This window comes from Chrysemys picta, chromosome 7, assembly GCF_011386835.1.
Source record: "Chrysemys picta bellii isolate R12L10 chromosome 7, ASM1138683v2, whole genome shotgun sequence".
NCBI classification, from domain to species: domain Eukaryota; kingdom Metazoa; phylum Chordata; order Testudines; family Emydidae; genus Chrysemys; species Chrysemys picta.
In genome coordinates this window covers 124233611-124256041 of record NC_088797.1, presented here as the reverse complement: position 1 = coordinate 124256041, position 22431 = coordinate 124233611, and the positions used below count along the sequence as shown (strand labels likewise).

General features: G+C 43.7%; 1 protein-coding gene across 2 annotated transcripts in view; it reads left to right on the top strand.

Moving 5' to 3' along the window:
- Positions 1-22431, top strand: part of NEURL1 (neuralized E3 ubiquitin protein ligase 1) — a 267419-nt gene that overhangs the window by 119099 nt on the left and 125889 nt on the right. Inside the window, exon 1 of one of the 2 annotated variants that reach the window (XM_005303497.5) lies at positions 8174-8422. The exons of the other annotated variant lie outside the window; for it this stretch is intronic. Within the exon in view, the coding sequence (XP_005303554.2) occupies positions 8389-8422 (34 nt within the window). The 5' untranslated portion in view covers positions 8174-8388. Of the gene's footprint in view, positions 1-8173; positions 8423-22431 lie in introns of those variants that run through there. 2 annotated transcript variants of the gene reach the window in all.

Below are 22431 nucleotides of genomic sequence, written 5' to 3'. Positions count from 1 at the left end.
TCAATTTCCAACCTGTTCCACAACCAGTGCTGCTAAATGCACACTCTGCTGCCTTTCTGCAGCTCCTGAGGCGGTGGTTAAACCATTCCTTCCGTCCAAGCAGCTTGTGAATGGCTTCATTAACCAGGGAAGCAGAGGATTCGCCGTGTCTCCTAGGATAACTGGAGCAATCTCCACCTCAGTAATATCCAGAGTGATCCTGGGGGCAAACAGTCCTTTCTCCATTAAGGCAAATCGGTTTTGAAAGATCCTAGAATCGTGGACCCTTCCAGACCATCCTGTGATTATCAGAAAACCTGCCACGATGGTCAACACATGCTTGGAGTACCGTGGATAAATACTCGTGAGCTCTGGAGGGCAGCAAATAATAGGCACATGGGTCCCATTGATTGCCCAAAACAGTTCAGGAACCCCATGCATGCAAAGCTATCAATAATCACCTCAGTATTACCAAGCTTTCTAACCTGGTGCAACAGCACCTTTTCCATGGCATCACACACCTGCATGACAATGGCCCCAACAGTTAATCTCCTCCCACGGAATTGGTTGGCTATGGACCAGTGGCATTTGAGGGTGGCCAGCTTGCAGATGGTAGTGGGAACCTGCTTTCCATGGGCATGTTGGTAGGGTGTCTCTGCAGCTCCAGGGCTAGCTCAGCACATATTTCTCCATCCTGATATCCTCTCACCACTGCTGGTCACCTCCGGTCTGCAGAATGATCGATCCTTTCCCACCAATTGATGTTGGTTTCCTGAGCCCAGAAACGGTGCTGCATGGCGTTTAGGAGCCTCTCCTCTAGTATCGGTTGGTTGGCCTCCTCCTTCCTTGACCCACTTCCGCCACTATCGCTGCTGTCACAATATCTGCTTGGTAGAGTTGTGAGCAAAGTCCAGAACTCAATTCATCCATCTTTGGGTGCTGAAATACAGCCCAAGCAGACTGCATAGTCTCAGTTGTCAGCATTGTTGGGTCCAATTTGAAAATGGCGCTAGCCCATGGAGCAGAGACAGCGGAAACCTGGGATTTTTAGAATTTTTAATCCACCTGGCTCCTGCTATGTGTCCCACAATGCACAGCAAGAAAAATCCCAGAATGCACACAGCTCAGCACCAAAGCAAAGTACCATGGGATACCCCCCAGAATGTCACATGCTTAGTATGCAGCAAGGTGCTGCCGTGTGTACATGATACGAATTGAAAGAAGGCACAGCTGTCCCATGTGCACGCTATTACTGCAGGTTATGTACTGCTACTTAAATAATGCACATCAAATCAAACTAGTTTAACCCCCCATGTAGAGATGCCATTAGTCGCCTTCCTGACCATATGCTAAAGTACAGATTGTTCTAGTGACACTGATGGCACCTCTCTGAGAAAAGTAGGTTTTTGAGGGAATGCAGGGGAACTACTTGTTCAGCAGGGATCAAGAGGTTACCTTCAATCCAGTTACCCCCTCCCTTTGCACAGATGCTCAGAGGAAAGGCGATGCATTGGCTGTTTTAGGAGATGGCTCCACGCCCAGGGCCATTGGATTGAGTTGAACCCCCAGTAGGGGAGACTTCCTGTTGCTCTTTTTCACTTGTGCTAACTTGTTTGTGAATTTTGGTAAAAGGGTAAATGTCAGTTCTGAGTTTGAAATTAAACCCGATCCCAGGAGAGTTTTAGGTGTATGTGCCCCTGGACTGGATGTCCACACATCCAAGCCATACACAAACCCTGCTTTGGCCTGCATTTCTAATCTTCATTCTGCTCCACCGGGGATGCCCGGCTCAAGAACTCACTCATCTCCTTCTCCTGTTTAGCATCTCAGTGCATGTTTCCACGCCACCTCCGATGCACAGAGGATTCTCTCAACATTTGTATTTGTTATATCCTTGTTCATTGAGGGTAATTCTGCTGGTTTATGTCTGTATTGGCCAAATTCACCCATCAGCTGTTGAACAAACAAAATCCAGGCCCTGTTGTACTCAAAAGCCTCTGGGTTGTAGGTATAAACCAGGATTCCTGCAATATTGGACATGGGTCTGATCTACATCCGTTGCCACCAGGTAATTGGTAGCAATGTTCTAGGAAACGTATTGGGGAGCCTCAGGTTGCTATCTGAGGGGTATTATTGCTATTTATTATTACTATTACAATAGTGCCTGGGGGCACCTGTCATGGATAGGGTCCTATTAATGTTAATCATTTCTACATACACATAACAAAGAGGTGGCCCCTTCCATGAAGAGCATACAACCTCTGAATAAGATGAAAGCCAAGAAGTGGATGCAATACACAGATGGGGGAGCACAAGGAAACAATGAGATGCTACTGGACAGTATAATAAACAGTGGTCACAACATGACAGCTATGTAATCATTGCCAAGAGGTGTAGTGCCAGGAGATCCTTCTTCAGGCCATGCCATCTTTTCAAGGCTCCCCATGGCTGAGTATGCGCCAAACCCCGACTTGCTTACTGTTTTCTGCCTCCCTTGATGTCACCCCCAAGATTCCAACTGTCAGGCTTGGAAGAATCATGATTATACCCTGGGCTGGGTGATGATTTAAAGATTATATGACCAGCTCAGGGCCAGTTCTACCCTTTGACGACCCTCTGTGAAGAATGCGGGAGATCTCAACTGTATTACTTTTTATGAGTGTGATGTATGCCTCTGTCCATTTGATTCCTATTATGCTGTCTGCTACATAGTTGCAAAGAATTAACTTAACTCTGGGGTATTTTTTTTTACACATCTTCAGGAAGGCAGACATTAGTTGTAGATAGTTCAATCATAGAAACAACGAGGAGTCTGGTCTGACCTTAAAGACTAACAGATTTATTTGGGCATAAGCTTTCGTGGGTAAAAATCCCCACTTCTTCAGGTGATCTGAAGAAGTGGGGTTTTTACCTATGAAACCTTATGCCCAAATAAATCTGTTAGTCTTTAAGATGCCACTGGACTCCTTGTTGGTTTTTGTGGATACAGACTAACATGGCTCCCCCGATACTTAATTCAATCATAACAAACCATACGAGCCCTGTGTTGTTTTGTCCTGTCCCTGTTCTAGGGGGACACAACTTAGGACAGAACCAAGGCCTCAACAGGCAGGACAATGGAGACTACCTGCCAAAGACTTGGACTTGCTAATAACTCTTCTCCACGGTTACACACACACAGGGTTGGAGAATGGGAAAGGATCGGAAGAGACAAGGTTTAGAATCTGTTAAAATGGGACTCTTTCTAACGAGAAACGACCAGACCAGAACAAGAGGAGAAGGCTGGGAAGGAGATGAGTTGCAGAAGAATCCTAAACTCCCTGATGAACACTATACCCCCAAAGGGATCTCAGGAGTGCTGAGGAAAATTAGGGAGGGTCTTGTGAGCAGATGTTTTCTTTTTTCCATAGATCCGTATATCTCTTGCGCTTTGGCGGAGCAGAGTGTGTGTGGTTCAGAGGTGCCTTTGCAAAATCTGCGCTATTTAATTTAACTGTTACAAAGTCCCCAAGGGACTGAACTCAACCCAGAGTGCCTATGCACATGGAGTTTCAGAGAGAGGGTGTGCTTATGCTACTGGGGGGACTTGGGGATGGTCAGCACAGATCTTGGGGCCTAAGACAACTAGACCACAGGGTCACACATCCCAACAATGGGGTACCAGTATGGTAGTCTGTACACTGGGAATGTGTTTGCAAGGCCAGACTTAGCACCCCGACACTGTCTCTGTTTGGACTCAGGAGGCTTAAAAGCATGTGGGATCCAAGGTTTGGGTCTAATACAGCAGCCTGGCAACTGTCCACCAGGGGAGTTCATCCAGAGCTGCCTATTAAAGGCTCCTACTCTCCACTCTTGTATCAGGGAGTCTGACTGCAGGGTTCCTCACTGCAGCCCCCCTTCTCTGTTGCCAGCTCCCTGGCTTGATAGAAGCCCCCACCTATTTCTGGCCAGGTGAGCTTCACCCCCAATTAAGCCTCGTGGTGTCCTAGCTCCCTGCTGGGTGCTGCCTATGATTAATTAGCCTTTCTTGCCAATATTAACCCCTCCAGAGCTAATGTGAGTTGAATGCCCCCATCAGAACATGGAATCATTAAAAAAAGAGACTTTGCTAGACTCTATTGCTTTTTTCTGTGTGTGTTTTTTTGTTTGGTTGGTTGGTTTTTTTTTTTTTTTTTTTAGAGAGAGAGAGAATTATACTTAAATGGATGAGGGGAAAGTGGTAGATGAAATAATGTTTGAATTTTAAAGCATCAATAGTGTCTCTCAATATGTTACACTCAAAATAGATTCAAATCTGCTTGGATAACGTCACTGTCACTTGAACTGAAAATTAACTAGCTGCTATTAACAAATGGTATGGTATTGATTTAGGGGGTGGGATCTCTTAAGTACTTAAGTGATCTTTGCTGCATCGAGTCTTAATTCCTTCTTTGGTAATTTAGAAGAGGAAGTAAATAGCATGTTATTGATACTTGCAGATGATGCTAAAGTGGGAGGAGTTGCAAATATCAGTGAGGACAGAGAAATAATATGAGGGGCCCAAAGATTAGAAAGTTAGGAAATTACAAAATGGGGACTTGGCTTGGAAGCATGTGGTTAATACATCTGCAGAAAAATAATGCAAAACACAGATAATAAGTAGGAAGGAGACACCTTAGCAGGAATTAGCAATGGCTGAAAGAGACGCATGGGTGATAGTGAACCACAAATTAGAAATAAGTTGCAACGTGATATGCCTGCAATAGAAAGGTCAATGCTATTTTGAGCTACCAGTGCAGAGGCATCATGGCAGAGGGGCGGATAGGTAATACTCCCTCTCTCCAGGGGTCTGGTTTGACCCCAACTGGAATAGTACGCCCGTATCTGCAAAGGACATTACCAGAAACATAGGACAAATTGTGGGGAGTTCAGGGAGCACCCTGGAGGTGAAGGAATTGATTGATTGAGGTTGGGTTAAGGGTTAAATGTTTATAATTGGCCTTAGCAATGGCTAGTGGGGAATTACTTAGCATTTATGCTCCTGACAGATGCTCATCACCTATCCGGATCAGGTCCTATAATAGTAATGTGTGGGGCGGTAGAACTAACAGTAATATGATGCAATTAAGAAAGGGAAAAATTTAGTCTGAATGTCAGGAAAACCTTCCTTCCTGAGACTGAGCTGTATGAAGCTGCAGAATAAGTCTGATCCTATCTGCTACAAACTTCTCTGGGAGCAGAATAATGAGTCCATTCACCCCAGTGGAGGTGGTGGAAACCCCATTGCTTGGGACAAGGCCGAGAGACGGGTGCTAGAGGGAACATGGCCAGGGAGATGGACTTGTTAAAGCTAAGAGGTATTTTCCATTCCTAACTCCTGTGATGCTATGATGCTCCCAAAGCTAAAGCCTTCAGCTAGCCCAGCAGACAGTGCTGCTGTGGGTTTGTTCTTTTGTTACTGCTATAAACGAAGCATCATCTGGAGAAATAAATACAATTAACAGAAAAGCTTCTCATGCACCACAGGCCACTCTACTGCCAAGAAGCTGTTCTAAGCTCTGCAGCCTGTGATTTCCAGCAGGGAGGAGGGCAGCACAGACCCTGCTGGCTCATCCAGGGTAAAGCTCCCTTTTGGCTCTCCTGCCCATGGACTACTGTATAAGTCTCAGCTCTGATGACGGGCAGAGTGAGTCCAGTCACTAGTTGGGGCTCTGCTAATAGATAACAGCCGGGCCCCTGGTTAGTAGCTGTGTGAGGTGTCAATCGTTCTGGCAAGCCTGAAATATTAGCACACAGCACGTTTCGACTCCGTGCCAAAGGGTCCCCAGTTCTTTGCAAACAACTCTCATCTCAGACCTGACAAACTCACGACACCAAATGGGTCATGCAGGTATCTACAGAAAGCTCCTAACTTGTCAAAATTTGTAATCACTGAGCAATGAATGCATGGGTAATATTTAAGGAATAATGTATTTATACTCAAAAAGAAGAACAGGAGGACTTGTGGCACCTTAGAGACTAACAAATTTATTAGAGCATAAGCTTTCGTGGACTACAGCCCACTTCTTCGGATGTAGTCCACGAAAGCTTATGCTCTAATAAATTTGTTAGTCTCTAAGGTGCCACAAGTACTCCTGTTCTTCTTTTTGCGGATACAGACTAACACGGCTGCTACTCTGAAACCTGTATTTATACTGAAAGTCTTCTCTATGGACTTGGAGTGAAAGTTAGTGTCCAGCAGATATGTCTCAGTGATTGCCCAGTCGGCAGGAGGGAGTCGTTACCCTGCTCTGGTTAGCCAGTGATGCAATGCAAGGTTCAGTTGTCCAGCCTTGCTCCATCCCAAGACTATCAATGGAAAAACATCAGAGACCACTACAAGCAATCAAAACCATTGGAGGTTAAAATAAAGGGAACATTACAACAGACAGAGAGCCACCCTGCCTATGAACAAAGACAAAAGACTGTTTCAGTATAACAGAGGGTGAGGAAAGGTACTCTGTCTCCTTTCACTGAGATGATATCTTGGGGAGCAGGGATGTTCTCATGAAAGATTGGATCCTGGCTGCGGGGAAGGCAGTCAGCTCTGCAACAGGTTGAACTTTGGGTGGGGGGAGGAAAGGTTACCGTTAATAAGTGTAGATCCAGGTTTGCGTTTTACGATTTTGTTATGGCAACCATTTGTTTCCATCACTCCCTCTTGTTTCTAGCATAATCTCTTCCCTTTCTTAAATAAACCTTTGTTTGTTGTATTGTGTGTTCTAAAGGAGCGGTGATTTAAGGTAAAATCAGTAAAGTGGGGTCCACTGCTCCTTTGGGAGCAGAGGATCTGGGATTTCTGAGAGTAGGCAGAGTCAGCGGCTGGATATCACAGGCGAATGCTTCAAGGGGACTTGGGGATGGGGGGGCACCTATTAGAACATGCAAGGTGAAGACAGGGCTGGCATAGCCCAGAGGAGAGTGCTTGAGTGGCTGAAAGGCCGGTGGTGTTCGGGAGCTCACACCCAGCTAGGCACAGGCAAGACTCCCTCACGCTGGAGGCAGGGGGTAACGAGGTGACTCAGAGTCCTGGGTGCCCCAAGAATTGTCTCACACACTGCCTGATTTTTCAAAAGGGCCAAGCAATAACCCGTACAATCCTGTGGCAAGGTAAATATGAATTCCCATTGTACAGATGTGAATGGAGACAGTAAGATTACAGGAGCTGCCCGGAGCTATGGAAGAACCTGGAGACAAAGCCAGGATTAGGAGGGAGAGGGGGTTCCTGACTCCCTTTCCCATGCAGTCAGCTGGAGAATTGGTGGGTTGGAGAGATTCAGGGGGGAGTGTTTTACAGAGGAGCAACAAAGGAGAAGGCTCTTGCATCAACGGCAAGGGGGAGAGAGGAGGCCAGTGGTCAATGAACACTCCCCACCCCCAGTCTCTAAACACCTGCATAAACCTGTCTCTGTGTCCCAGGGCTTTTAATAATGCTTGCCGTAATCAATCAGCGGAGGTAATGGCCTGGAGAGCAGGAAGCATTGTATCTGAGCTGAGCGTGCAATCCTATCACAAAGGAGTTTACGGGGGGTAATGTTTTTACAGTTATAGTCGGCGGTGAACCGTTCTGCATTTCAAGCACTTCTACCTTGCTATTAAATAACTAATAATTAACCGGGAGAGGCCATTCGAAGAATCTGGTGTGGTGATGTCTGGTAGTAACTTTTTTTTTTAATCATACAAATCTATGCCAGGACTACGTGCTGGAAGACAGTAAAACACATATAAGGGGAGGGAAAGAGAGTTTGTGATGGCCACACTTTTTTTGATTTATAAATAAATCTGTTTTGATATTTGCAATTAAGTTGGCAAAGTCTCTGGTGCTTTGTTCCGGAGGTTGCTTAGAAGCAGGGTACCGCTGGGTTTATATCTAGGCAAGCAGCCACCTCCATCAGCGGAGACCTGCCGTAGCATTCTGCATTCTTCCTAAAAGATTTATCTGAAGCAAGGTCCATGGCTGGAGTGTTTAAAAATGAAAAACAGCCCCCCCCCCCCCCGCAAATGTTTGTACAGTGTGGCTTTAATTGTAATTGTGTTTCTTCAGGTTGCAGTGGGGTGAGGGGGTGGGGAGGGATGTTGTATCTATAGAAAATGCTTTGAGCTCCCTGGCTATTTCAGGAAGACTCCAAGTCTCCTCCTCCTTATGTAAATAAACATGATAGATCCCACTGCTTGTGCTGAGGCAGGGAGGATCTGAGAGTGGGTGGAGGCTGCTTGAAAGGGTGAGCAGCATTCTGTGGTGTACGGATGTTATGTATGCACTTATTGGGAGTCGCTAAGCCGGTGTGTGTCTGTGTCTGTGCATGCTGATAATGACTGAATGTGCGGACTTCTACATCACTGCTCAGTGAGAAAGGGACTGCAAGGTAGCCAGCCACCTTGCGCAGTACTATGGGGGGACAGATAACAAGAAACACTCTATACGGTAAGGTGCTAACCACCGCTGGTGTTTATACAGCAAATTATATATGTAAATTCTTAGCCCTCTGCTTGACCCTTCTGCAGCAGAGAATATGGCTCTGAAAGGTAAGCTAGGTGCAACGCTGGGGACTGCTCTCTCTGCAATTTTTTCCCCTAGTTCTCTTAAAAATCTTGTTTGAGAGCTGATCATATTTAAAGCAGAAGCCTTGGGTAGGGTGAGTGTTTATCTTATCTAATTCCATATGTCGTCTTGTTTTATTGCTTTGAATGAGAGACAAATATTTGTCTATATAACGTTGACTTCTGTGCTGACAGATAGCATGGACAAAAAGAAAGTATGTGTATATACCGTGACAACCTTGACCAGGAAAAATGGCAAATAAGCATCAATGTAGGTTTTAATTTGGATTTTGAAACCCTGATACCTTCTCAAATGTACATCTTTATCATTGGGGTTTTCTTTTAATCACAGATTGTGTGTTTCTGGCCTATTTTATTTTAAAATTTTAAATTTGATATGGTTTAAAACAAAGATGCTGGCTTGAACTGACTGAGCTTAGATAACTAAGCTAAATCCATTAAGTACAGTATGCTGTATGTGTTTGCAGGATAATGTAATGCTGCGAGTGGGGGGTGGGGAATTAGATAATATTGAATAGGACAGTTTTCTGAAGCAAACTTTAGGACTGTTAATATGATATACTGAGTGTGTGTGTGTGTGTGTGTGTGTGTGATACACACCAGAATCGGCTTGTGAGAAATACTGTACTCAATTAATATTGAGCTTGCTCATTGCTTTGAAATGTTTTCGTTAATTTCGGGACATTGGACTGAGTCTGGAGTCTACCTGAATGAATATTTGGGTATGCACGATATTACAATAATAAATATGAATGTAAAATGTTCTATAAAGACATATTTACAAACACAGATACATTATTCTCATACGTACACAAAATGTAAATATTTCTTAGTTTGAGTTGAGATGTATTACGAATACATTCATTATAAATATTTGTCTGCTCCAATCCTGATTTATCTTATTTTCTCACCATTGTCAAACAGCAATATAATTAACAAGTAAATATATTCAACAAATGTGTATTGATTCCTTTCTCTCATATATAGCAAGGATGTCTCTATAGATATTAGCATTTCTTCATGAGTTACCTTCTGCATTTTAACCTTTGGTCAGACCATTTTGTGTCTGTCTTTGCTATCCCTACAATGCACATGCTATTTGCAAAATAACATTACTGTTTGTCATCAGAAATAAAAAGAAGGAAGTCCCTGGATAGTTACTTTGTCATCAATGCTGGATTTTTTCCCACTTCATCTTTTTCTTTAAACTATTCTTTTCTAAGTGAACTGGAGAAACCTGGATAGAAACATTATTTGCATAATTGTATCTAGGTGTTGGGTTCCTCTGCTGACTTGCCACAACCATTGCGGTGATCACACAACTTCTGCCTTTCAGTGATACTGCACCAAGTGAACCCAGTTCTTGAAGTTTTATTTTTGTAGGGGGACGAAAACAAAATTAGGAGACGTGGGTAATTAACTTTCTTGATTTTGTCTCTTTAAATAAAGAATAAAAGCCGCAAACTGTATGATAAAAGAGATGCACAACTGATAGCTGAGACCAGAAATTATTTGAAAAGTGATGTCAATAAAGGATTTAAAAAAAAAGCATATCTATAACACACTTTTAAATTGGAAATTTGAGGACAACTGCAGTTGTGGTTTGTCTGCCTGTGGCGACCATACCTCAAGTTCCATATTTCTACTGATTGCCGTTTTTTTTATTTCAAAAGTACCTGAAAATGTTTACTTTCTTAAAACGATAATTAAGAACCAATAAGGTAATGCTAGTGAAAGCAGCTGGATTGACAGCCTGGGGGACTGGAATCTTTTGTTTATAAAGAGAACAGGTGCGGCAGAGGCAGAAGCATTGCAACCGCCCACCAAACTGACACTTGCCAGTATCCCTTGACCCTAAGCTGGAGGACTCAGGTGAAATTTTCAAAAGCAATGTAGCCACAGCAGCACGGGCTACCCTCCTGGGTACAATCCTGCCCGGAAACCCTGGTACATACTCGGGCGGTTAGCCAATGCTGCTGCCTGGGCCACCATGGCTACACTGCTGTTTTTAGCAAGGTCGCTCGGAAATGCCTGCATGTGTTCCAATTGGATGTCCTGATTACAGAGTAGACCTAGCCTACTGGAGCTGGCGGGTGTAATTTCCAGCTGAAGCAGACATACCCGTTCTAGCTCTGATGGAGCTAGCGTGCTAAAAATAGAAGTGTAGCTGAGGTAGTGGGAGGGGCAAACTGCCCTGGGTACATACTTAGGGTCTTGAATGGGATTGTACTCGGGGTTATTAGCTGCTCTTGTCAATGGTGCTGCCTTCTATTTTTAGGCACTAGCTCAATCAGAGCTAGTGTGGGTATGTCTCCTCGAGCTGGAAATCACAGCTTCCCGCTCCAGTGTAGACGCCTCCGAAGTCTCATTGGAAGCCAGCTGTAGTGGATTGAGTTGCCTAGAGTCCATTAAATCCTTGGTGCCTCTGCTGAAACTGCCTCCAAGGAGATCGGTTGGAGCTAGCGATGGTAGGGCTAATTTGATGTGATGTGAACACATGTCCACTGGAAAGCAGGCTGAAACCACAAACTCCTGTCCCAGAGGCCATTTCACAGGTGCCAGGTAGCAATGAGTAATTCATCTGGGTTGTCACTGACCCTGGCTGGATTTGAATGAGTGACTTAGAGAGGAAAATCTTTTGATATCATCTATGATTTAGGTAGCCTGTTAAGTGGTAAAAACAGGATGATGGTGGGTCATTTGCTATGGAAGGTTTTGGCTGCACTGATGCTGTATGGGAGGGAGTGGGGGGGGGCTTACAATGGAAAGGAAAACCTGTATACACTCTGTCACTGTAACCAGCATAGCATCCTCCATTCAATAATCTCAAGTCCCTTTACAAACAATGAATTAAGCCTCCTCATATCCCTGAGTGGATGAATATTGTCATTATCCCATTCTGCAGACAGACACTGAGGAATGGAGAGGTAAAGTGACTTGCCCAAGGGCAGTCAGTTTGTGTCGGAGCTAGGAGTAGAACCCAGCAGCCTTGCCTCCCGGCTCTGTACTGCAATCACAAGACCGCCTCTCCTCCCCGTTAATATTATCTGTAAATATTATGTGTGCTTAAATTATTCTAAAAGCTATAGGTAAGCTTATGTTTGGAGTCCTTTGTGGTGGTGGGAGTGGTGATTTTATTTGAAATGACCATTGTATGCAGTTCTAGTGCACTCCTGTTTCCACTGACTTCAGCGAGAGTGTGGAAGGACAGCAGTGCTTGCAGATTGTCCTAGTAGTGGGGTTGATGGGTTCTCAGTGGAGTCCTGTGTCATCTCTCAGTGGAGTCCGGTCCCACCACAGGGGCTTAGAGGTAAGGAGCTTTAAACACGAGAGGATGGAGTTGAATTGGGTTGAGCTTCCTGTAACAGATCCCGGAATGAAAACCTTCCCAACATGCAAATAATGTAACGAATTTATTGCATGAATGACGAACCCCTTGATTTTTAAAAGAAAATGTCTAGTAACTGTGTGTGTACACCAAAGGCAAGGTTTATCACTGTCTTGCCCCATGTAGATAAATGTCATGCAGTATCCGGGCATCACTATGTAGTCTTTGTCCATGTGCCACTGTGCATTATATGTATTATAATTTATCCTATTCTGTTTCTCTCTCTCTCTCTCCCTCCCCCAAACCCATATCAATACTTAGTGCAATTTTGGATCCTATATATAATCCAAAGGGTAAAAGTTACAAACAGTAAGTTCAAGAGGAGCATAGCTGGGGCCATAAACTTTTGAAAAAGATGATATCCATAAATGTTTTTGTTTAAAGGATCCTTTTAAAAAGAAAATGTTAGCCCCCACGGAGATTTGCCTTGTTTATCGGAGACTGCAATGTCCCTATTTTGATGAAATGAGCATTTGTGTGCATAAAATATAGACATACAAAATTGCACTAAATATTTATATCAAACAGTACTTGCCATTTAATCCTAAATGAAACATAGCTACAATATCTACATATATAGTATTAAGCGTATCCCTGCAATACGTTGGGGGTTGGACTCGCTCTTGCCTGCTGTATTCCTTTGTAATGCTCTTTTCTGGAAAGAAGTAAAAATGGTTGTTTCATATTATTGATCATTCAGGACGCTACTGCAGCTCGTTTGCTGAAGACCTAATTCAGTAGGACCAAATCCCTGGGGTTTTACCTGAGAGAGACTGCAGGATTGGGGCCCATTAGTTTTGATTTCGCTCTGCTTTTCTTTCTCAGTATAAAGATAACTAAAAAGGCTTCCTTAGCAAGGGAAGCTGCTGTCCTGAGAGAGACAGTCACTTTTTGTAGACATGTAGAGATTTCAGACTGACATGTACAGATCTCTTCAGGGGGCTTTCTGCTACCCAGGATATACACCGTGGATTAATTCAGATGCATGGGGTTGTGTGTGTGTGTGTGTGTGTGTGTGTACACGTTTTGCTTAGCTAACCTCACCCAATATAAATGATGATCACCAATAATGCTCTCATTCCAGGGGTTTAATTTTATTTGTAATTACCCATATGTCACCAGCATTTCACATAATCGTGTTACAGAATAATTCTTACCAGCAGCAAAGAAAAAAGGTATAAAGTGTGCCATTTCCCAAGGGTATTTCTTCACTAGCAACTAACATGGCTATGTAGTCGCGGCACCAGCCGGCGCTATAAAAAACCCACCTCCACAAGAGGAGTAGCACCCAGCGCTGGTGCATTGTCTACACTGGCACTGAAACTTGCAGCGCTCAGGGGGGTGTTTTTTCACACCCATGAATGAGCGAGTAAGTTGCAACGCTGTAAAGTGCCAGCGTAGACAAGCCCCAAGATGTAATCAGTATCATTGTAATTGGGGTGGTGATGGTGGTGGGGAATGGCTACTGAGAACAGAGAGCCACACGATTTGAGTGTTGGCTTGGAAAGCAGCAATGTTCAAAAGATATATTGGTGAGTATTGTTTAGATTGTAAATTCCTTTCAGGAGAAAGTGCTGTGTACCTCCCCAATGTAAATAGTGTCTATTTGTGTGGATGTGAGTGTGCATGTCCCAAATTTTTCTCTCCCATGGACGTGGTAAGGCCCCAAGTGCAGTGGAACCATAGTGGGAGGAAGGTCCCAGAGGTTGCATAGGGACATTCCCTGCACCAGTGTTCCATGGTCACTACACGTCAATGTGGAGAGGTCTTTGCAGCGTAGTGAATGGATACCTGGCAAAGTGGACCTGCTTAGCAAAGCCTCTGGGGCTATGTTTACACTGGGTGGGGGTCGACCTAAGATACGCAACTTCAACTACGCGAATAGCAAAGCTCAAGTCGGCGTATTTTAGGTCGATTTACCTGGCCGTGAGGACAGCGGCGAGTCAACCGCTGCCGCTCCCGCATTGACTCCGCTTCCGCCTCTTCCGCGGTGGAGTTCCGGAGTCGACGGCAGAGCAATCGGGGACTGATTTGATCGTGTCTCTTCTGCCCTGCTCCTTTGTGTGATCATTTATACCTGTGCAAAATGGGTGCAAAACACGGGCATTCGGACGTGGTCCCATTTCATATCCACTTAAAACAAGTGTAAATGCCTATGCAAGAAGCAAGGCAGTGGATACTCGGCTGTTCCATGTAGGGGATGGGACACCAGCCACTGCTAAAGCAGCTGTGTTGATGTGGTGTCTTTCAGCAACTAACGAGGGGACGGGTGCTATTTCCCTAACTCTAAAACGGCTCCCCTATGCAACCTTACTTACTCTAGCTTTGCAGAATGGCCCTTTACTTTTAGCACTCTCACAGCTATTGATCACATAGTAGATGTTGTATCTATACGTAAAAAGAAGAACAGGAGTACTTGTGGCACCTTAGAGACTAACAAATTTATTAGAGCATAAGCTTTCGTGGACTACAGCCCACTTCTTCGGATGCATATAGAATGGAACATATATTGAGGAGATATATATAATCTTGATTATCACTTCAAAAGTTTTTTTTCTCTTAATTAATTGGCCTCTCAGAGTTGGTAAGACAACTCCCACCTGTTTATGCTCTCTGTATGTGTGTATATATATCTCCTCAATATATGTTCCATTCTATATGCATCCGAAGAAGTGGGCTGTAGTCCACGAAAGCTTATGCTCTAATAAATTTGTTAGTCTCTAAGGTGCCACAAGTCCTCCTGTTCTTCTTTTTGCGGATACAGACTAACACGGCTGCTACTCTGAAACCTATCTATACGTAGTAACTAATTCTGCTCTCACACTGGTGTGAATTAGGATTAACTCCAGGGAGGTCAGTGGGGTTACAAGAGTGTGAGAGCAGAAATCAGGCCCATCAGCTTTGTTTCCCCATACTGTATACTGACCGTATATAACACGAAAGCTTGATAACCTTTTCTAACACTGGTTGACTGAATTTCCCCCGGTAATTCTTATCAGCTGTTCATCCCAAGTCCACAGCTGATCAGACACAGTGTATCCACCTTCAGGTATAATGCTTTCCTACTACTTATAACTAATTTAACTTGCAAACACACTAAAAGAAAAAGAGAATAACCGCACTGTAAAATGCTGTCTCATTAGAATGAAGTATGAAGCCTTGACAACACTGGAACCTGTCAGCAAGGTCTCTCTGCAGATAAAAGTTATGTTAGTTAATTTTTTTTATGGACTCTAAATCCTCACCAAGCTTATGGGACAACTGATCTGGCTTCCAGACTTGGACTGATTGACAGCAAGATCAGCCTTGCAAAGGTGGCTAGTTTATTTTCCATGTTCTATAGGCCTTGCTCACTGAGAAACAATGCAAGGGGAGGCTGTTGCCAAACTCTCCCTGCATTCAGTATGACCCTTGCTTAGGTCTAAAAGTTGTATCTTTTTTTAAAAATTTAATCCAGATCAGGGCTGGACTAATTGGTGCAGAAGACCCTGGGCAGAGTGCCAATGCCATGTTAACATTTACTAAAAATGGAGCTACCAGAGATTACTTCAGTTCATGCCAGAAACCTTTGACTTGTCACATTCAGGTGTCCCGGGGTGGTGGTGGTAGCGTTCCAGTGACTGCTGGGAAATCCCATGGCATAAAGTGCTCAGTGCCTCTAGCTATAGGGGTTTCATGGACATTCAAATTTACTTTTGAAAATTACACCCATTTTGGAGAGCAAGTTATTTCTATAACATTGCTAGGCACTAGAGAGGAAGTCTCTTCATACCGAAATGGAAAGAGAAGAATGTGCCATATTCCAGTTCTGTTCTTTACTTTCCGATGGGCATTCTTTTTCTTGAGGTTTTCTGTGCCCACCTGATTATCATCAGCCTACAAGGTATCTGAAGAGTTCCTCTTGTGGTGAAACCTACAGGCCCTTCCTCCAGGGTTGTCCAGCCTATCCTCTCATAGCAGTTTTGTTGCTAGCATTCTCTATATGTGGTTGGAGATTAGTGGTACTGCCTCTGATAATAGAATCTTTCTCCTTCATTATTTTCTCTCTTACTGTCCTCACATAATACTGTTAAGTGGTAACTGTAGTACTTCTTTGGGGCATAGCTAGCATCTCAAGTGACCAAGTCTCTCCTCTGAATATTGTATGCAGTAACCTGATGTTTAGAGGCATGGAAAGACTACCATATGGCAGAGACATTGAAGAGGACAGCACTCTTGACGTAGAGACAAATGAGAGGATGTGATATAAGTATATAAAATAACGAATGGTCTAGACATATAAAATAGTGAATGGTACATTCTCTAGACCATTCGTTATTTTATATACCTATATCACATGCTCTCTTTAAGTAGTCCTAGCCTTCTCCATACGGAGGAGAGATGGAAGTCTTTTCATACCGCTAACATTTCGCACCTGTCGCTTAACATACAAGGAGTTCAGAATGACAGATGATATATTTAACCATCATTCATTAAATGATTAAAACTGTTTGTGCACTGTCAGGAGAGCTTCTAGATTCTCTAAGACATTCTAGGCAGTCATCCACATTCTTAATCACAGCATAGTATTCCCTGAGACAAACGAATCACCTTGTTGAGAGGTTTTTTTCCTCTTACTTAATTGGCCTCTCAGAGTTGGTAAGACAACTCCTACCTTTTCATGCTCTCTGTATGTGTATATATATCCTCAATATATGTTCCATTCTATGCATCCGAAGAAGTGGGCTGTAGTCCACGAAAGCTTATGCTCAAATAAATTTGTTAGTCTCTAAGGTGCCACAAGTACTCCTGTTCTTCTTGTTGAGAATGTGTTGCACAAAGTCAAATTTACTAAACAAATTTTATTTGCAGTGCTAATCTCTGGCAGGAACTGAGGGGAAAAGATCTCTGCTGGTGTGCTGCCTAATTTAGAGTGTCTGGTTTCCTTTTAATTGTGTGTTGTTACAGGGTGTCCAGATATGCTGAGAGGTGGAATTGGGAGAAATCTAAAAATAGATAATTAACTAGATTAGGCAAAAAGGAAAGGTGTGATTCCTGAAAGGTGAAGGCAAAGTAGAGAATTGACCTCAGCTTGCTGGCCCAAAGAACCATCTTAGATTATTGGTTGCATGGCAGCATGTAGAGCCACAGAGAAAGACCTTTTGAGCATTCCTCTCCTATGTAGTGTAAGTGCACAGGGTGCCTGCCAGACACAAGTCTCATTATCCAAATGCCTGTGATGAAAGCAGATGCCAGCAAAGGCTAGAATCCTGCGTGAACGTGCTTCATGGTAAGGCGGATTGGCTTTAGTGCTGTTGTCTATTTGTCATTCATCTCCTATCCTCCTCCAATCAACATCGGTTTCCTTTTTAAAGCACATTCATCTGCATGAAGCTGACCTAGAACGAGCCAGAGCCTTCTGGTGCTAGAGCCTTCTCCTCCACAGCTCTTCCTGTCTTGGGCAGGCTTACTCCGTGTTTCTGCCTCACTGACTCTTCCTCCCTTGACCCTGTGCCTCTTAAAGGGATGCTATCCTCGGTCAATTATAGGAATCTTAGAGATCGAGGAGCAGGAATTCTCTATTTATATTTGTTAGTTTACCTTGTGCATTTGACAGCCCAATGAAATGGACAGGGTCAGAGAGAAGCATCGAAAATGATGAGAGGCACAGAAAACTTCCCCCAAGGACTGGGAATGTCTAAATAAGAGAGGAAATGTGAGAGAAGGATAGAAAATAATGACTGGCATAGAGGAAGTAAATCAGGTGCTCTTATCTGCCTTTTCTCATCATCCAAGAACAGGGCTTGTCCTGACAGGCTGGGCCAGCAGGGTTCTTATGGCACTCTGGGCTCTGGCCACAAGTTAAAACTGCGTCTCCAGGCGGAAGTTCCAGGGCAGGGCACTGCAAACACAGTCCTCCCTCTACTGAAGCCAAGTCCTTTCTAGGGTGCAGGGCACACCATTTCCCCCACCCTTCCACCACTGGGGGGAAATGGACACCAAGGTGATTTGGAAAACATTTTTAGGCCAAGTTACACCGGTGTAACTACGGCCCATTTTACACAAGACGTTCTTGGTACTAACATATTGTTGTTACGTGAGGATCGGTGGAGCGTGGAGGCTGAGTTTCGGGAGATGGGATGTGACCCAAGCCTGGAAATTCTATTCTGTAGGGCACTCTGCTAAGGGCTATCGCTTGTGCTTTGGCGGGATGTCCCTTTTCTGAACTTGCTGATCAGCGCCACCAGTGCCCAAGAATTTGCTCTGGGTAGGTCTGGTGGGGTATGGGGTGGAGGGGTGGGCGGCGTTTATTGTGAACAGGTCCACAGCCTGTGGATCCGGTGATTTTGTGCTTCTATCATGGCTGTGCTCTGGGACACTCCAATACCAGAGTGATGAGTGCTGTTCAGATGAATCAGTGGATGGACTGATGTGTCGCTACCTGTTTCTGAAGGGGCACCGTAGGGAGTGGAATATCTGCCCTTCTGCAACACTTCAGCCTGATATTATTGTAACTCAAAGGGTACAGAACCCTCACCAGAGGTATTGACCCAGCAGAGCCAACAGTGCAAGAGCAGCATAAGCACATCTGCAAAGATAGTTCCTAAAAATGCTGCTCCTTGTTTCACTGTGGATGAAGTCCTTGGTCTGTCTGCCACAACTGCTGACCATGCTCAAGAATCCATTCAGAATAGATGCTTCTTGGCATTAGTTTTGGTAACATAAATTGGTTTTGGATTATTTGGTGCTAGTCTGCACTCTCGGGGAAATGATAGAGGATGTCATTCCTTTCCTTTCCTTTCATCGTTAGCTCTTCAAAACTCATCAGAAGCAGCACGGTCTGCAGACTAGGTGCTGCCCTGGGAGTCAGGCGACCCGGCATTCACTCGCGTGATCATGGGCAAATTGCTTAACTTCTCTGTGCCTTGGGTTCCCCATGTCAAAAATGGGGATAATGATGCTTACTCTCTTTTGTAAAGCACCTTCACATTTCAGATGAGAGGCACCATATATAGGTGAAAAGTATTCCCACTTAATACTGTGGTCAGTGAGGGCTGAACCCATCACTAGATATTAGACCCATGGTACTAGTACGCGTGCTCAGGTTGTCATGAGTTTTAGTGTGCTGGCATTTATGGATTGTTTTAAGGTTTTATCACATCTGGAAGAACTGAATGCGAGAGAAGCATAGAGTAGGGAAGAGATATGGAGGAGGGGGGTTGGGTGGCAGAGTGAGCTTGCTTTAAGAGATGAAGCTCTGAAATGATCCATGACGTTCCCAGAATCTAGAAGGACATTTTTCCCCAGGTGTAATTTCCCTGACTTCTGTGGAATTATATCAGGGATATATTTGACCCTTGAGCTTTTCCAGACACTTGTCTGTGGAAGTGTTTTCCTTCTCCATCTTATCTGAGTGCCTTACAAGTTGTTAACATCTCTCTCTCTCTCATAAGTAGGAGTAAATTGTTTGTTTAGATGTCAGGATTTTTTGTATTGTTCAGCCTTAGTCTACTTAATTTTATAGGGAACATTTCCCATGTGCTGAATATACCTTTATTGTATTAAAAAAGATCTTGTGCCCCATTAAGAAATATAAAATATAAAACAGCTCCTGTTTCGGCTTGATTGCTCTTGGACTGCTCCTCAAGCAGCAAACTAACAAAGCTCTTTTACTAAATGTAAAAATGCCATACCTTTCTAGGAGCAGAACCCCCTCCTTCCCTCCCAAACTATTTAAAGTACTTGACAGTGTCCCTTTAAAATGCAAGCAGTTAATATACTGTGGCTCCCCAGACTTTAGACATGACCCTGGAGTAAATACATAATGTCCTGTGGCTTGATGAAAGTTCTGAAAAAATTAACAAGACAGACTGACTGCAAAGCTCTTTTGCTCAACGGCAACTTTTCTAGGGTTTTTGCATTTTTCCTTAGTAACGTGTCCAAATGTTGGCTTTGCTGCACAGGCATCAGTGATGCAGCCTGTGGAGTGAAATAAACACTGTATGGCCATTCTTGTTGACCATAACAAAACTTTAAATAAAATGTGCATGAGGAAGAAGACAACTTAGAGTTTTGGCTTTTTTTTTTTTTGAAACCCCAAACTTCTTCTATGAGCTACCTGTCTTCAGTAGGAAGTGAATACAATGATAAGAATAACAAATAATACCTTACTCTTCTCTACTACTTTCTATCTGAAGTTACACAGATTGATGATCAAACCCAAAGATTGTTTACAACTGGTATTTTCAAAGGCTTCTTACAAAATGAATTAGATTTGGAAAAGTCACAAGAAGAAACAAAATTAGTCTCCATCAAAGAGAGCCCAGTGTTTCCCCTCAGTAACATCCTGTAGCAACTGAGAACAAAATGGCTTCTGTCTCTGCACACAAACTCCAGTGGAAGCTGTAGGTGCTCAGCGTCTCTGACGATCGGGCCTTTTATTGTTTAGCTGCCTAAATATGTAGGTAGATGCCTGTCTTTAAGTTAGGAGGCGTGCAGATTTTTGACCATAATGTCTAACCTTCAGCGGGTCTTTTGGTGAATGTAAAGTTTTTCATTTGGAAGGAAATGAACAAGAACGAAAGAGTCAAGTCCACCATGCACAGTGTCCAATCTTACAAAACTTAACTTTTTAAAGGGAAATAAAAGACATAAATCATGAGCCAAATTCTTCCTTCAGGTACTAGGGATGTAAAATGGCCATCAGGCCCGCACCAGCCGGCCGGCCAATCCCAGCGGCTCAGGCTGGCTGGAGCGGCCCCATCCCCCGCCTCACCGGTGGGCAGGATCAGCCCCAGCCACTTCCTCGGTTAATCATTTAAACTAAATATTTTAAATCATTTAAATGGTTAACTTTTAAAATGGTATTTACATCCCTATCAGGTACATGCATGCAACTGCCACTAAACTCCATGGAAGCTACTCATCTGAGAGTGGACTTTGGACCCTTTACATTTAGTAAAAACGCCGTACCTCTGTTACTGACAAGACTTTACAGTATTGAAATGTGACAACATTTTAAAATCTAATTCTACTTGCAAATCCACCACTGATATTGTTCCCTTGTATGTCATTCAGCATGGAAAGGGAAACTAATTGGAGCACTTTCATTTTCTAGTTACCCTAAACTAGCTCAGAGCTGCTGTTTGATTTCACAACTCTGGAGGGGAACATTACAAGCATGTAATCAGTGCTGTTTTTATTTTCCCTTCATGATGTTGACTCAGCTTGTTAGTGTACCATATTAAACCTGGCAACAAGGAAAGGAAACCCTGTGTTGAATTAGCAACCTAGTCTGTTTTCCATTTAACTGAAGTAGAGAAACCCACATTATTAAAACTTTATTGAAATATTGCATCATATTGCTTTGGAATTGCCTGGGATATGTCACCAACTGGGAACCCATTGAGAATAATCTTGATTTTCTGGGATGCCAACCTGAACAGCAGAAATCAATTGACAACATTCAAGATTTTGTCTTAACTTTTTATGGACAAAATGTCAAACACAAGGAAGGCCTTTAAAATCAGAGGACGCATTGATGAAGCCCTGTATAGGACCGAGTTCTGCTCTAAGTTATGCCCGAGCAACCTAGCTGACTTCACTGAGGGTTGCACAGTACAACGGAGATGAGAATTTGGTTCATAGTGTGGAAAAATAGAGATGCAGAATAATCATGCATTCATACAACTTATTTGGTGTCAAACGTGCCCGTTTTTTTACTGCACCCACCATAATTACAGCTCATGGCTTGCATCCTGCATTGAGATCTGCTGATGAACACAGGGGTCTAAGCAGTGAAATGCTACATGGGCATGAGGGTTCATGTCAGCAGATCCTGATTCAGCAGCTGTGCTACAACGTGTAATGGTGGGTGCAGTAAAAATTTGGCGTTTAAGGGATACCACCACATGGGTGCAGTGCTCCATACCACTGGATCCCACTGTAGGTCTGGGGTTATAAAAACAAGCGCATGAGACCAAATCCTGGAGTCATTCTTCTGGTTGTAGTCAGACAGAACTTCCCTTGACTACCATGTGATTTTGCCTGAATAAGGATTGCAGGATTTTCCAGTTTGTAATGTTACAAAGAGAAGGGAAATTTCCTAATGGCTGACATCCCAATTCAGCAGCTCCCCACAATCCTGCCATGCTGTAAGATCATCGCCTCCCATCGGGCAAAAAAATAAAAAATCAAGCCTCTTCCTCCCCCCACTCGCCACCTTCTCAACCCGGTGATTTCAGTCATGCTTCTTTCCACGCGCTTCTGCTCCAAACATAGCTGCATTTATGGCAGAGCTCTGAACCTTGTGACACTTTTCATTTCTTCCTCTTCCCCCGCCCACCATGCCCCCAGTATGTTAAATAGGCTCTTTTGCATGTGCTTAACTAGCTGTTTTTGTTCCTATTCCTGGGTATGTCTAACAGTCAGGGTTCCTATTCCTTCAGTGTGTCCCTGCTAGTCCAGCGAATCAGAAATCCCATCTTTCTCTTCTCTTCGTGCTT